Below are 17782 nucleotides of genomic sequence, written 5' to 3'. Positions count from 1 at the left end.
TTCCCACATTCTGTTAAGAGGACCATGACGCTGCCCCATTCTTTGTCATAATGTGCTACCAAAGCAGGAGTATACCAGCCACCTAATTCACTCTACAAAACAGATAAAAGCAGTTAAGCCAGACTGACTTCCAGGCCTTATTTGATGAGATATGTTGTCATAAGTGATAATTATTACTTGCAAATCTCCTGTTTAATCATAATATAAATTCTATACAAAATAGTTGCGCGCAAGATTTAAGGTTTTATCAGATTATGTGTCGAATAAAATGAGTTATGTCAAATGCAAAACTGTGCCCCAAGCATCAGAGCTCCATATTCTACTGAATAATTCAACTGTAATTCAGCTATTCCCTATGGCATCTGTTTCCTGGAAGCTTAATTAATTTGTATTTCATTCACTGTGTGACCCCATAATCAAATCGGACTTATGTGACAAATGAATATATACGTGAAAGCATCAAACTCGGGTCCGTCTGAGGAGGGAAAAGGATAGATCACTTGATTTTGGGCTTTAGATCATTTCCAACCTATATTCTTGCATTTGATGTATAACAAGGCTTATTATTGTCATGGTGCTAGTTTTAGGATAAACATTCACTTTTTAATCACAACTGTTGACTATATATGACTTTGAAAAATCTGCATTTAACAGTAAACCCAAATCCACAGACCGCAAGTATTGTGATAGACGTCCTTAAAGAGGGAGAAAGGAATACTGCGTGTGAGAGAGAGAGAGTAGAAAGAAAGAGTACTCTCCAAGGAGGGTGGAATCAATCTGGAGGCAAGCTCAATCCTTCAGTCTTATCTGGCGCGGTGGTGCAGGCCGCGGGTCCAGATTGCAGATGATCTACATGCCTTTATGTAAGTGGAGCTAATCTGTCACGGCCTCAGGGAGGTGGAGAGAGCCACACAGAGCCGCAACGCTTCATCACTCAGCCCTTCCGCTAAAGCCTTATGCACTATACCACAGCTACTCCTAATCAAACACATCCACACAGCTGCCATCCAATGTGCATTACTAATCAACAATGTACAATGGAAATATTATTCTAAAATACAGAACTCCAGCCAAGTCAACAAAACTGTTCAAAACTACTTATCTTGGCACCAAGTCTGTTTTTCCTTGTTAAAACTAGGGTGCGATAAGGGAAATGTGGGCCAATGCCAACACCCGAAATTTTTCATGTACATATCTGCTGATGCCAATACATAATCATTTATAAAATGCAGAAATTGGGACTAAATCCACTTGGATTACTATTAGAGGGAAATGTAATACAATTGCAGGGGGTAACAAATGCAGTAAAATGAATAAAATGCAGAGATTTTAGTGCCATAGCCCAGTGTCGCCTAAATGTTCTGCTCTCCTGGACTATAATAATAATCAATAAACAAACATATCAACAAATATCGGTCTGAAATATGATCAAATCTAAACATCTGTCTGGTGCGGATATTTCTTTTACCAAGGATCTCCCAATATAGTAAGGATTCCAATGTCATTGTGCATCCCAAATAAAAATATATTACATATAATATTAGAATACATTTACAACGATCAGGCAGAACATTCTATTAGAACATTATAACTCCAGCAGCACTGCTGTGTCTGATCCACTCGCTCCAGCGCAGCACACACTAACACATCAACAACACATCAGTGTTACTGCAGTGCTGAGAGTGATCCACCATGGGGGTCCTGGCCACTGAAGAACAGGTTAAAAGGGGGCTAACAAAGTATCAGAGAAACAGATGGACTACAGTCTGTAATTGTAGAACTACAAAGTGCTCCTATATGGTAAGTGGAGCTGATAAAATGGACAATGAGTGTTGTTTGAATGTTTCTCCAAAACAAAAAAAAAAACACTTCTTAGCTTTATTGTATGTTAATCAAGGTTTTATTCTGTGTAAATTTAGATTGCTTTATTTGTCATGCAAATGTTCACACAATGTAAAGATGTAAAAGGCAGGAGTAAACAAGAATTATTAAGAAGTAATAAGAATTTTTTGTTTGTGTGTTTTCAAAAAAGCTACTGATATCTTGTGAGTTGGTTAGATGAACATGTTTCTCTTCTCTATAATCCAGCCTAGCCAGCAGGAATTGGTTAAATTCCTCTACTAGCACATCTGATTAATTTAATAAGTATTGATTAGCCAAACTATGCTCTTCAAACGGTTCCACAGTGGGTAATGTAAGGGCTCCCATAAGGAACTGCATTTGATTCCCTAAAGAACAGTGTTAGAAAAACACGTCTTGAGTGTGAAGAACCTTTTTAGAAAAGGTTTAAAGAACCTTTTCAAAAGTTCTTCCTCGAACCTTTACACTATTTAGAGGTTGTTTAAACTTTGAAAAGGTTTTTCACACTCACAAACCTCATTTACAAAAATGGCTGTCTAAAGAATCCACTGAAAGGTTTTTAAATGAACCAAAGCTGATTCTTCCATGGCAAAGAACCAAAGAAAGAACCCTTATTTTTAAAAGTGAAAACATTAGACAGCTTTTAAGTATAATTTTCCCCTGCAGCCTACGAGTCTCGTACAGTGCTGTATATGATTAATCTACAGTAAGACTGAGCTTAACTCTTGGCCCAGTAGGCCATTATAATGCCAGTAAATCTCACCTCCTTCGTTTCACGAATCCTCAAAAAACATACTAGCGAAAGCCTTATTTAAGCTGTCATTTATCTATCTTTAGTGTTTAACTACATTCATTTTTGGATGCTCCGCGCTTTCACAAGCCACCTTGTGGCCTTCTGAAAGGCTAATGCCAGTTTTTGAATAGTGCCTATTAGACAGCGTTTCAGTGGGAATTCAGACCTTATTATTTCTCTGGTTTCTCAGGTCCCGATGGCCTGAATCTACTTCCATTTTCCTGAAGTTTCGCCTCAGTTCAACCCTTCTCCCAGCTCATTCTCCATTCTACAATTAATTCACTCATTTATCCTCTGTTCCAGTCAAGGGCATGGCCCGAGATCTCTTAATTAAAGAAGAAAGGAGGAAGAGAAGAAGAAAGTTCCTCTGTCTTCAAATGAAGCCCAAATTGGCGCACAGCTCGATCTGATCATTTAAACTCACTTAACCCCCCTTAATTAATCCCCAACACACACTTTACACATTCGGTGCAGAGTTAATGAAATTAGTGCAGCTGAAGTCAAACAATATACGCCTCCGACAGTGACGCCGAGACCCCAAGTGCAGCTTAAAAGACGCTTAAAGAGGTTAGCTATAGCCAGGGTTGCACGTTTGAGATAGGGCAGGATGATGCAAGGTGTAAGACGATAAAGTGGGAAAAGTAAAGTGATCATGTGAACTGAAATCTAAAGGAAAAAAAATAAAAATAGAACCTTTAGGTGGGAAATATTCCAATTTAATTGAAATTTATAGTTTTGTTTTCTTGCACCATCTAAGTAGCTTAGACACAACAGTAGAGTACAATATACGTTATACAATTAAGCTTAATTTAACAACGTTGGTCACTGAATGTAGATAAAACAAAAGATTGACATTAGTATACTAGAACAATAATTCGAACTTCATATAATACCCTTCATTTATATTACTTTACTTTTCAATGAAATAGGTGATCATGCTTACAAAATCAAGGCACTAACAGTGTAGGTTCTGACCTATGAATTAGCTGCATGTTTGCAAGCGGCAGCAGTCCAGTGTTAAAGTCAGTGACAATTTCAGCATCAGGAAACCAAACTTTCACCCAGGCTTTTCTCTTTCCTGTGACTGGCTAATTTGAACAGATCCTGGATCTCTCCAAGTTACTTTCGGCACTCAGGCCATTGGGAGCTCATGATAGGCTGCATAGCGTCCAGTCACGTAGTGGTAAATCTGAGGAAAAACAATAAATGTGTTAAGTCCTTTTCAAAGAAAAATATGTTTTTCAGTTGCACACAGAGTAAAATTACAATAAAGCTTAGTAGTGAGTGGTACGGCCAAAAAGGTTCATCACAATATAATAGTTTTGGTATATTCCACAGTATATATACACAGTATATTTTTCCACATAAAACTACTTTAGATGCTTAAGTAGATTAACAGTTGCCTACTATTTTGGGATGTCATTTCATGTTTAATAAGAACAATGGTCAATAACCAAAGTAAATATATGTGTGTGTCTGTGTGGTACAAAATTGTGTTTTCTAACACCATCTTCAGACTAAAGCGGTGCTAAATGTTGTTTCACATATTTATTTCTACAAGGCTGAAGTTGGCTTCAGTGACACAATGGCCCTGGGTTCAATTCCCTGGCTGGGATCCCCTCCAGTCCAAAGACATGCACTGGAGATGCTAAAGTGACCCCAAGTGCGAGTAAGCGTGAATGTACATGTCTGTGTGTCTGCCTTGTGATGGACATGGACAGGGTGTTTCCTGACTCCAGTGCTGCCCCATGACCCAGTAGGATCAGCGGCTTAGAAACTGTGTGTGTATGTGAAGTTGGCTCCTTATTCACCAGCTTTTTGTTCAAATTTTCTGTTCCATCCTAAATGGCGCCTGAATGTAACTGCTCCACCATTTAAGGTGGAACGGAAAATTTAATTTCCCAAGTCATTCATTTCATACACCCCATATCCTCCTGCCTCCGATTATCAGACACTGCTGGAATTTGGGAATTACTAGTCATTCATGCTTCAGCATCCACTTGTCCACACCTTGTTTCACATAATCTGCTGCAGCTGACTGAGTCAGGGGTCTCCTTGGATGGAGAAGAGAGGAAACATCATACCAAAAATGTTCCTATGACTCGCATCCCTTTTTGCTTTATAGAACTTCTATCAGGGTTTCCATTACAGAGAAGAACTATTAAACCAGGCAAACCATGTATACATTCATTGTAGTAAACTAAAACCTACTGATGGACCATTTTTAATAGGTACAACACCTGTGGGTGAGTTTAATAATTCTGTTTCTCTTACTGTAACATGAGAATGTTTCTATGTATCCTTCTAACATTATTATTATTATTATTATTATTATTATTATTATTATTATTATTATTATTATAATACACTAAACCGTTAGTAGCACATATCTAACATGTAAAAGTGAAATACCTTATATTTATTTCAGTTTACAGTGTCTGGATAGTTCTTGCATGTGCCTCTTTCCTCTCCTTTGCATACTGTAACTTATTTGCACATACTATGTACATATTGCAGTTCTACATTTACAAACTATAGATACTACTGAGTGACACTGACATGTTAATGGTTCTTGTGCTGGTACAAGTGGTTCAGTCACAGCAGTGCTAACAGTGGAGTTTTTCAACACCTCATTTCTGGACTAAAAATTGTCCACCAACCACAGTGGCCAGAACCTGACCACTGATGAAGGGCTACAGGATGACTAACAAAGACAACAGCAGATGAACTATCATCTCTGACTTTACATCTACAAGGTGGATCAGTCAGGCTGGAGTGTCTAATAGAGTGGACAGTGTGTGGACACAGTGTTTATAAATTGTAGCAGCGCTGCTGTGTCTGATCCACTCATAGCAGTGCAACATGCCACCACCACGTCATTGACACTGCAGTGCTTAGAAAGATCCACCTCCCACTGTGGTGGTCCTTTGGGGTTCCTGATCATTAATGAATGGGGTAAAGTGGAAATTAACAAATGACACAGAGAAACAGATGGAATGCAGTCTGTAACTACGGAGTGCACCTATATGGTAAGGGGATCTGATAAAACGTGTAATGAGTGTAGAAACAAGCTAAGCAACCTAATAAAGTGGCAAGTGAGTGTATAAAACAGCTTTTACAACATATTCATATGAATACAGGCTAACCTGCAGATGATAAACAATACTTTTATAAACACATTATCTTTTAACGACTAATGAAAAAAGTTTACCGTTTACCGCATTAAGCAGCAGGGTATCTTAAAAGTTCTTTTTGCATTCATAGCAGTAATAGCTACGTATAAAATCCAGGGCCATTTTATTGCATCCTTATGGCTGCCTAAGCGCTGGGAGAAAACGCATAAAAAGATCAGCCCCAATAAGCACTGAAAAACTGCATCTACACCAAATACCTCCCTGCCACCCAGATGAGCCTAGGTGCACTGAAGCCATTCTGAGGCAGCAAAGCTCCCAGCCTTCTATTCTAAGCTGTAATGGCCACTTATTATCAGCCTCGCTATACATAAAGGCCATAATAGAGCAGAGTGCAGTGGTATTGGAGCAGCGCCCACCTGCCGTTCGATGTCGGCGAGCAGGCTGCTGGCTCCCAGGCGGAAGAGGTGAGGACTCAGCCACTCGTTGCCCAACTCTTCCTTCATCAGGGCCAGCCACACCACAGCCTCCTGTGCTGTCCGAATCCCCCCTGCTGGCTTAAAACCCACCTAAAACAGTCATGTGCATTCACACAATTATATACAGTACTAAATGTTTGGAGTCAGTCATCAATTCACATGTCAGTTATTTTGTTGAATTACAACTTTTACAGTGTAGATTAAAGTATTAGAAGACGTTTCAGTCAATATTTAAAGTTTTTGTGAAAAAAATGGTTCTGCATATAAACAATAATTGGTCATTTAAATGTGTAGAAGAGTGTTCTCTGCAGAGGATGTGATAACTTATTTTTGCTGAATCAACAAAACATGTAATGTGATGAAGGGTACCCAAAATCTTGCATAAGTATGTAATAAAATATATCCATTAAAAGGTATTAAATAATGTGTACTTATCTATGATAATATATGTTTCAAGATTTCACAAATATAAGGCATTTAGAATTTGGTGTTAATTATATTATTAATACATCAACTTCATTCAACGTTATATGGCTTTGTCAGTTATTAAGAAATCATCTACAGCACTGTTCATCATTCTGGTCACAGACAAATTACTCACATTTTTACAGTGTCCTACAAATGATTTGAAGCCCTTGATGATGTAGAGTACTGGCATCATATTAGAACCATTTTATACATGTATCTGTAACAAAAGTGGTGTTATATAACTAAAAACTATGATATGCTATACATATACGTATACACATATATACGTATATATGCTACAGTATACAGTGGTGTATAAGTTTCAGTCAAGCAGCATGTTTCTGTTATATGATGACTTAGGCTGAGCAGGATCAGTTAGAGAGTTCTGAAGCCTTCTTTCGTTGAGGTATAAATGTTTTATAGGAGAGTTGAAAGAGCTGGTTTAAGAAGCTCAGAAGGAGCTGAGTTTTCTCATACTCTACCTTCTGGCCGGTCCTCAAGTAGTAGTCACGGATCGCCCGCACCATCACTATGGCAACAGGATAGGTGGCATTGACAGACTCTTTGCCGGTTGAAGTTTTGATGAAGTCGGATCCTGGTGGTCAATAAGAAGACAAGATTGAGGCTTGTGTCCTGCTACTCTATCTTTAGCTGTGGACTAGTAATATCTGGGTTTATATATGTGAGTATTTAAAAGTTTGGAATCACTTGACATATTTGTACTTGTTTAAGTATACTTTCTATTTTTTTTTTTACAAATATAACACACTGTACAACACAACATGTAATTTTATTAACAGCACCCAAAAAACAACACAATTTGATCAGGGTGCCCACATTTTTTAATATTATTATTATTATAGTAATAATAATTATTATTATTAAGTGACACTTATTAGTCCCACAACAAGGAAATTTCACCTCCACATTTAATCCATCCTTGCAGTGAAACGCCACATTCACACTAGTGAATGCACACATACTAGGGGGCAGTGAGCACACTTGCCCGGACCGGTGTGCAGCCCTATCCACAGCACCCGGGGAGCAGATGGGGGTTAGGTGTCTTGTTCAAGCGCACTTCAGTCACATATTGTCGGCTCAGGGGATTGAATCTGTGACCTTCCTTGAGTCACAGGCATGGCTCTGTATCCTCTAGGCCATGACTGCCACCCCACCCCCCAAATATGACTATATCTATTTACATTAATTGTTTTAAAAGTTTAAAGCTTCACTTTTGAAATATGATGAATTATTGATAATAATTTTACTACAAAACATAATTTTTTATGTTCTACAGCTTTGTTAGTCATTATAGAATTATCTACAGCTCAGTTCATCATGCTGGACACAACATGCTTAAAGCTTAATTTATAGCTTTCTAGTTTTATCCTAAGTATTTCAAACCTGTAGACAGGATCATATACATAATATTAGAAACAGTATTTTATTACTTATCTGCTGTCACATTGGTTTTATATGATTTAAAATACGGATTCCAAAGTTTTTAATTGTGTAAATTTAACTGCAAACAATTAGTGATAACTGAGCATGACAGTAGTGTGTGCACAAGCTTCAGTGCTTTGGATAAACACACTGTAGTTTGTTCATTATGCAGTAGAAAAGAGCTCACAGTTTAAAGTTCAAGTTAAAGACCATGTATGTCTATGATCAGCGTGTCTGTTTTGCGGTTACCAGGGTTCATTGTGGTAAAAAGAGCGACGGATCCAGAAACAGCACTTCTATTCCAAGACGCTTGGCGAGGGCACAGGACTCAAATGAGCTTACAGAAATAGAAGATCCTGATGTGAGGATGCACATTTTTAGAACACGCTTCCATTCGGGCGTTTTTTGCAGGGCCATTGGGGTTTTATACCCGGACAGGGCATTAGTCGTGAGAGCATGCGAGGGCAGACAAGAACATATGCTCCCGTCGGCGGAGCGCAGAGGGGTGTGCGCGCGTTCATCAATAAGACCGCTCATTTTTCCCTTTCCTCTCTTTCGCAGCCTATTATGGTTTATCAGCGTTCTGATAAAAATAGAAGATAAAATGACGTTTTTAATGGATGAAGCACAAACTGTGGACCGGTTTCGAACCCCCGGACCCCTCCCTACAAAGCCCCCCACCATCCTCCTGCCCTGCCGTATGTCTAATGACTGTTCATTACTGAAACAGGACAAGATGAACATTTTCCAGTTCATTAAAGATATGTTCTATGTGTTTTTCCAATCTTTTCTCACTCCCCTCCCCTCCTTCTTCCCCCACTTCCTCTCACTCTCACCACTCTTTCACTCTCTCGCTTCCCCCTCTCCCTCAAACTGGCATAATCCTTGAGATTCGTTCTGGGGAGTCTTAATTACACCATAATGGATAACGGTTATTAAACGCGGCCGACAGTAATGAAGCTCTATTCATTTGCGGCGGTGCGGGGGTACACTGCTGGCGAGCGAGGGAGTAAAATAGCCTCAGCGTTGCAGATTAATAGGTGAAATTATCATTCAATTTCAGAAACCTCATACGCAATTCATAGGAACAAGGGGAGATTAAGGAGTGAGCGCGGCGACAAAAGCAATGCATTTTAATAATGATCCCTATCGGCGCCGCTGACAATTGGGTACAGTAATCGGCTTAACATGCGATGGCTATTTAAGCGCACAGTTACTGGCTTGCTCAGTGTGTGTGTGTGTGTGTGTGTGTGTGTGTGTGTGTGTGTGTGTGTGTGTGTGTGTGTGTGTGTGTGTGTGTTGGGCACTATGCTTGGCCATCTGGTAAAAAGAGACTGTGCAGCAACAGTTGAGCAACAGCACCATGCAGTGGGCAGCGTGACTCACTGCCCAGATGCTGAAAGATGCCAACATTTTATCTACTGGAAAAAGCCATGGAATTAAGTATTAATGATAGACAGATGTATGGAAGCAAACTAGCATTACATCCATGGCCTCATCAAGCATATTCAGTACACTCATTTGGAGGATAATCAGGGCTGAGACATACACCCTGCAGTTCCTCATGGATCACATGGATCAGGATTTCAAATTCCAGCCACAGCTATTTTTCAAATCAACTAATTAGGACAACAAAGCTTGCAGGACATCGGGGGACAGAGGGCAATGGCTCTATAAATGACTTTAGTTTCTTTATGTACCTGTTTTTTTTTTCCTTTCATAATATACAACACAACGCTCTGCAAATGTAACCACTCTTCTTCTTCTTCTTCTTTCGGCTGCTCCCTTTAGGGGTCGCCACAGCAGATCATCTGCCTCCATCTTGCCCCATCCACTGCCTCCTCTACTTTCACACCAACCATCTCCATGTCCACCTTCACTACATCCATAAACCTTCTCTGAGGTCTACCTCTTCTCCTTCTAACCAGCAACTCCATCTCCAACATTATTTGCCCAATATATCCACTATTCCTCCTCAACACATGTCCAAACCATCTCAACCTGGCCTCTCTGGCTTTATCTCCAAACTGCTCCACCACTCTTCACATATTTATTTTCCAGTCAAAATCGCCATGAAGTATAAGTTTTTTCTTTCTTAAGAACTGGAAAAACATATTTAACAGAAAATCACCCAGATTTCAGCAACTAAATATCTTATTTTTCTCAGTATTTAGAGTGTTCACCATTTGTCTTTACTACAGCTTCTGTTCTTTTGAGGAGACTCGCTTTAGGTTTTTCAAAGAAACCTGCTGGGATATTTTTCCACACCTCCAAAGTTCAGAACCTCTGAAGTTGGTTGCACTTTCTGCTATTAAAATCCAAATAATTCATGCATTGAATGATGTTGAGGTCTGGACTCTGGGGTGGACGTTCTAATGAGTAAACCAGCAGGTTCATTTTGCAAAATGTGTTATTTTTTGTCTGTTACTGTTTCTGAGTAAGGATTTGGTGACGCCGTGTTGATTTGTCTTCTCACAGTGGAAGGATGGACAGAATCACCTGTGGATTTTTTTGAGATCTGAAGGAAGAGTGGACCTGGATTTTCTCCTCTAACAAAGAGAAAAGCTTTAAGTACTGATGGTTACAGTTTTGGTGATCTACCAGGTCGTTCTTAGGAGATCCACTTTTCCATGTTTACTCTTTTTATAGTTTCCTTTATGGCTTTCCATTTTTTCCCAAGGCAGACACTTTTTAACCATCTTGTTCAACAGTGGTGTAAGTAAATGGTTATGATCAGTGTGTACCATTATACAGTAACTGTATATTTCCAATCTCAAAGTATTTTACACAAAATACTACATGAAATACAATTAACACCAAAAATAATACTCTCCCCATGATCTTCCCTGTGAAAAAGTAAACTGATCAACTACGTAAAGCCTTTCAACAGCTTTTCATGTCAGACTACAGCAGAGAAGACACTAAACTTAGCACCGTTAAGGCCTTCAGGGATACAGTTTGAGAACCTAACTCTAGCTTTTAGAGACACAGAGGGATCTTCTCGATAGATGTGGGTCTTTACCTGCCATCATGGACACCAGACTGGCCTTGTAGACATTGGTGAATGTGCCCAGCTCTCCCACTGCCAGAATGGTCTTCATATGGGCGTGCCCACATGCTTCACGAAACTGACGGACCTCATCGTACAAGGCTGAATGGAATAGGGAAAGGAGAAGGATAAAAAAAAACCTTAACCATTTTTCCAGCTCACACATTAGTCTCCCATCACAGAATGAAATAGCTTAAACTGTCTTTAAATTGGGGAGTTTTAGATTTTATTTATCTCTCTACACATTTATCTACAGATGCACAAAGTAACAAACTACCTGCTGAAAATAAATCCCATTACTCTAAACGTTGAGGTTAAAGTTGGAGGTTAGGGTTAGGGGTTAAGATTAGTGTTAAAATTAGGGTCTAGGATGTCTGAAAGTAAATCAAAGACAAGGTAAGCATCTAAAGATCATCTAAAGTGGACCATTCTAATGAAGCATTACCGTTTCCATCAGGTAGTCGAGCAAGAACATGTTGATTATGCATGATGAATGTACACACCTGCCCACTGTCCAGTAAGGGCCAATGTCCGATTAATAACAATGTCGATTTCCATGGCACCATCCTCGACAGCCATACGGACCTCCTCCAGACGTGTCTTCAGCGGAGTCTGACCAGCAGGGAACCCAGTAGCCACTGGAGTCAGATAGAGAAAGAATGAAATCAGTGCAGTTAGTGAAGCGGCGCTTTGCTCTCGGAAATAAACTTTAAAATATTCTCATGGATACACAGTGATGAGTTAGGATCTCACCTGAGGCTACAGGAATGCTGGAGTTGGCCGCTTTCAAAGACTTTACTGCATCAGCAACACGAGATGGGTAGACACACACTGCAGCAGTTGTAATGCCTTTAAATGCACACACATACACATATAACATCAGGAGAAGCTCAATGACTTGTTAATGTTGATGTTAGAACAAATACAGCTTTGGGCATATTGAGTTAGTGTTACATAGCTATTATGGCTTATGTCAAGGTTTTTTTTTTTAGGCACTTAGTCTAACAAAAAGCTTTGTCTCCCTCTTGTGGGCAAGAGTATAATTACACAGAAAATGTAATACCTACAGCAGGGGATGCAACCCAAATGTTAAGAAAAGCCATTTTGTCCTTTCAACAAAAATCAAACCACCTTAGGAGCCACAACATTTCCACTTTAGTAAGTAGTAAATGTGCTAGTATAGGCTAAAATATAAACAAAAATGCAGATTTTCTTTGCCCTGTTTTAAGCTTTAGCTCAGATATAGCTGCTTTTCTTGCATCTCTGGCAAGAAAAGTAGAACAGTTTCCTGTAAAATGTCTCTCAATGTTCGATTTTTTATGAGGCTGAAGTCGCTTCTCATCCGCCAGCTTCTTGTTTGAATTTTTGCGTTCCACCTTAAATTGTGCAGGAGTCACCAAAACATTACATTTAAGGTGGAAGGGAAAATTTAAAGAAAAAGCTGGCTTCAGTTTGCGACTTTTTAGCGTTTCACAGTTTCAGAGTTGCAGAGTAAACATATCAGGAAACCAGCTGGGGTGATTATAAATGCAAACAAGTTCATTCATCTCTGAATTATGTATGTCTGTCTTAAATCATTCTCTTTGCTGTTTCGTTTGCTGCTAGTTATGCGAGACTGTTATCCACGTTGCTATGTAACCAGAAGTCTGTATCTGGTTTGCTGTGCAACGACCGCAATAGAGGAACTTAGCAAGTGAGAACTGTTCACAGTGGGGGTGATAGGTACCAGACGTCTGAAGATTAAAATATCTCTTGTAAGTCCCTCACAGAAAGTTATTACATGAAGTGGTTACCTGATGTCTGAGACATTTTTTTCATAGCTTTGTGCTAAGGTTTTGACCTTAAACACATTTTTCATAATGCATGCATGGTGGAGAGCAACATGCAAAGGGCTGTAAACCAAAAACTTTTCACATTTACTGCTATTTTGCCATCATCAACATTACATATTAAAACTCAGGAGACATGTGTAGGTTCACTTGCGGTATAGATAGTAATTAAAGGAGTATTTGTGTTGTAGACGTAGTGACCCCTGGTTCCCATCCTAAGGAACTGTACGAAGACTTCAGAATGGAGAACTGAATGACCTTTATCGTGCATGTCCATGCTTTTCAGCAGGTCATGGCGGACAGGCTGTACGGCCTTCATGCAGAGCCGGTGGACATTAGATGGTGTGTCATCACCAGAGAGGGTTGTGAGGTCAATGCACGTCACGGCTTTCAGGAGCCAGGCGGCCTGTAAAGCAGAACATTCCAGGTCGTGCTTTTTAGAGGAACAAATTTGCTGTAGTAGAAATTTGATGCATTGCTCAGCGTTAGTTTTTAAACATACCTGCCACTGTTTTTTTGCCACCTTGCATCCTTGAACTTGTTGCGCCCTTTTTAGCACAGCCTGGGTGTTGACTCTGACCTTAGATACCCACTCTAGGTCTGTTGAAGAGGAATAAAACATTTTTACAATGCATTATGCAGACTTCACATGCTGTTCTTTAAGAGTGGGGCTTCAAAAAAAACAAACAAAAAAAAAAAACTAAATCACCTTTATTTCCACTGAGGAATTTGACTTACAGACCACTCAGGGGTCTACCTGACTTTTAGGCCCACTATAAGGATACACAATCACTGACTGTAGCCCATCTGCTGCCCCTCTCTATCCATCAACAGTCTATTTTTAATCACAGGACCATTGCTCAGATAATATTTGAACAGAGGACAACTCTCAGCATAGCAGTGACACTGATATTGTAGTCACCTGGTACTTTGTGTGGCACTGGTGTACCAGGACCAGCAGTATTTTTTTGGAGGGTTCGCATACATGCCAGTGGTCCAAAAATTTCCAACCAGAACTTAATCTGGGGTCAGTGCTGTGCAGGGCTGGGCAATTTGACAATATTTTATCATTATTGTGATAAGTTATGCCACAATGCACTTTTCTGGGTATATCGTCAGTACTTATAGAAACTGACGTTTTATTGGAAATCACGATTAGGCCTGTTTCACTGGATTTAGTGCAGTGCAATCTGTGAAAACTGAATAAAAACCATTGTGGTTATTGTAGTTATGCTAAAAAAAACTGTATAATTATATTTTCAGATAGAGCTGAACCATAAGGCAAGGCTCTCGATTTACCGGTCGATCTAGGTTTCTATCACCTATGGTCATGGGCTTTGGGTAATGAACGAAAGAATGAGATTGCGAATACAAACGGCTGAAATGAGTTTCCTCCGTAGGGTGTCTGGACTCTCCCTTAGAGACAGGGTGAGAAGTTCTGTCATCTGGGAGGGACTTGGAGTAGAGCCGCTGCTTCTCCATGTCGAGAGGAGTCAGCTGAGGTGGTTCGGGCATCTGGCTAGGATGCCTCCTGGACACCTCCCTCGGGAGGTGTCACAGGCAAGTCCACTCGGGAGGAGACCCAGGACACACTGGCGTGATTATATTGCCCAGCTGGCCTGGGAGCGCCTTGGAATCCCCCTTGGAGAGCTAGTGGAAGTGGCTGGGGAAAGGGAGGTCTGGGCCTCATTGCTTAGGATGCTGCCCCCGCGACCCAAACCCCAGAAAAGCGGAAGATGACGGATATTTTCAGATGTGGCACTACAGGTTCTATTTTGTTTGTTCTAACCTATTAAATCTCAGAAAACCAAAATACTGTGATGCATAACATGGAGTGTGAAAACATCTTGAAATATCATGATATAATATTTTTGCCATATCGCCCATCTAATGTTCATATGCCCCTGAAGGTCTTAACTGTCTGGGTCAGGTGTGTTTGGTTAGATTAGGGTTGGAACTGGGCCTTGGACCTTAAAACCATTGGGAAAAAGGATGGACAGCACAAACTGTGCAAGACATGAGATTAAACTCCCAGATGGACATGTAAAAGTCCGGATGGTCTGCATTAGTCCTCAACAAGAGTCACTGGGTCCGCCTCATAAGCATGTCATGTGTAACTTATTAAAAGAGATCATGTGCATCCAATTGTGAGGTGTGTGTGTAATTATATATATATATATATATATATATATATATATATATATATATATATATATATATATATATATATATATATCACACATACACACACACACACCAATCAGCAATAACATTACAACTGGCTCATTGTTTCTACACTCATTGTAGCTTGACAATTACAGACTGTAGTCCACCTGTTTCTCTGTATACTCTGTTTGCCCCTGAACACAGAGCAGGTATTATTTGGGTTCACAATACTGCAGTGCACTGCACTGACACTGAGTCGGTGGCATGTTAGTGTTTGTTGTACTGGTACGATGGATCAGACACAGCACTGCTGCTGGAGTTTTAGCACACTGCATCCACTCAATTAGAAACTCCTACCTTGCTTGTCCAACTTATAGATGTAAAGTCAGAGACAGTAGCTCATCTGTTGCTGAACAGTGTGTTGGTCATCCTTTAGTCCTCTTTTAGTCAGGACCAGAAACATTAGCTGGATAACTGTGGCGAGTGGACTACTCTCAGTCCAGCAGTGATGCTGTAGTGTTAAAAACCTCCACTAAAGTGCATCTATATGGTAACTGGACGCGATAAACTGGACAAAGAGTGTAGAAGTAATAGAATCTTATTACCTATTTGTAAGTGCAAAATCGCTCCAACTACAGCTACCAGATTTCAAAAATCAGATTTCACCCCCACACAGGATCTCATTTAGACTGAAAATGTCTCGGATTAACAGATTAAAGAACAAAACCAGGAAAACTACAGTACTATAAAATATGATGTGCAGGCAGAGGAGTCACTTCATTAAGTGCTCGTCTGCTCGGCAGTGACACGGGCGCAACGTTCCACACGTAATGCTATGAAGAAAACTCAGCCATCGGTGGTGTAAAACTCTTACCTAGATCCATGCCCGGGTTTCTGGCTGACATAATAAAAACGATCAGGTCGAAAAAAATCTGAGCAGTTTAATTCAGACAGATACACACAGCGACAGCTCCGCTCACTCAGCGCTACCTCCGGGCTTGAAGCGCGTCACTCCTACGTCACCGAAGGAACTCTCTCTAGTCCAATCACATCATGCCTCTGCAGGGGCGGGAAAAGTCACATGTTTGGGGAATCAAATCGTTAAAACTTACACGTGCCAATTTGACTAAGAAGTAGGAAGGTTTCTGCCTTTCTTCATTTTTACGATCTTTAATGAAATAATTCTAGTACTGTTAAACTACAGCACATCAGAAGACACAGTCAGAATGTAATATGGAAGAGAAACAGCTCAGCCTGAGGTCTCAAAATCTCGTTTTAAGTAAGTGAGCCAGTTAGGACTCATTATGTGCCCACATATAAGCCTGCAATAAAAATAATTCTTCCTATAGAAGATCTTAATGACATCTGTTCCATCTCATTCATCCCACCTTGGCTGGTAGGCGTTTCCTGGAGGTCCAAATCTGTCAATATGAGAAATAATTATTACACACACGCATAGCATAGCATAGCATAGCATAAAGTGTGCATTTGTGGTAGGCACTTGTAGTATATAGCATGCATTTAATATGCATCTGTGGTATGTGGTATGCACAGTATGCATTTATAGTATGTACTATACACTTACATTTAGTATGTTATGCATATATAGCACAGATCTACAGTATATGTATTGATAGTGTGCTGTATTAGTTATGTATCTTGTCCAATATTGTAGTATGTACCTATCGTATGTAATGTGTTCACAAGCAGTATGCATTATTATACAATACTATGTAATATACAGCATTAGCACTTTCCACTGGACAATGTAGCACAATATACTTACTAATACGAATCCAGAACTATACCCTGCTTGGGTGTCTGTGTCAAATTTCAACTCCACAACTGTACCTGCTGTTCTTGTGGGAATAACACGCTAAATTTATGGGTCACCTCATAGTCCGACCCCGCCCCAGACACAGTTTAAACTTTGAATAAATGTAACAAAATGCTCGTTGTGCTACAATCACACATGCAAAGAACTCAAACACTTCATGGTATTTTTTTAAAAGTAATTTTTAATTCAGAAAACAGACTCCCAAACATTTAGGAAAAACAAAAGTCACCCCAAGCATTTAATGTTATGTAATCAGGGCTGAGAAGAGCATCACAGCACACTGAACTGAATAGGGTTAACAAGATTTTAGTGTATTCTTTGTTGAATCGGAAATGCTAGACTCACATCTCAATAATGTGTGATGTGTAGTAGAACACTGAGGCAACAATTTAGGGCCTTTCATCATTTCTCCATGTGGTTACGTTATGCTGTGAGAAGCATGCAAGAAAATGAAAGCATACAGCAAAGCAATATTTTATAATTTATAAAAACAAAAAGATCTTCGCTGCTGTATTAGTGTAAAAGGCAATAAGTCTTACAAATTAAAAGTTGCCATCATTTTCAACACATTATACCTGTTGCACTGTTTGACTACTTCTTTCGGCTGCTCCCTTTAGGGGTCGCCACAGCGGATCATCTGCCTCCATCTTGCCCTATCCATTGCCTCCTCTACTTTCACACCAACCATCTCCATGCCCACCTTCACTACATCCATAAACCTTCTCTG

General features: G+C 39.9%; 1 protein-coding gene across 1 annotated transcript; it reads right to left on the bottom strand.

Moving 5' to 3' along the window:
• Positions 1 to 3347: 3347 nt before the first annotated feature.
• dera (deoxyribose-phosphate aldolase (putative)) lies at positions 3348 to 16230 on the bottom strand. The gene is made up of 9 exons (XM_017695836.2): positions 16093 to 16230; positions 13555 to 13652; positions 13311 to 13458; positions 11977 to 12072; positions 11727 to 11861; positions 11197 to 11325; positions 7214 to 7326; positions 6204 to 6353; positions 3348 to 3842 (listed from the first exon to the last, which is right to left on the bottom strand). The coding sequence occupies exons 1-9, from the start codon at positions 16121 to 16123 to the stop codon at positions 3786 to 3788; spliced, it is 957 nt and encodes a 318-aa protein (XP_017551325.1). The 5' UTR covers positions 16124 to 16230; the 3' UTR covers positions 3348 to 3785.
• Between the last annotated feature and the right edge of the window lie 1552 nt (positions 16231 to 17782).

Source organism: Pygocentrus nattereri, chromosome 1 (genome assembly GCF_015220715.1).
Source record: "Pygocentrus nattereri isolate fPygNat1 chromosome 1, fPygNat1.pri, whole genome shotgun sequence".
Taxonomy (NCBI): Eukaryota; Metazoa; Chordata; class Actinopteri; order Characiformes; family Serrasalmidae; genus Pygocentrus; species Pygocentrus nattereri.
This window is presented reverse-complemented; position numbering and strand designations above follow the sequence as displayed.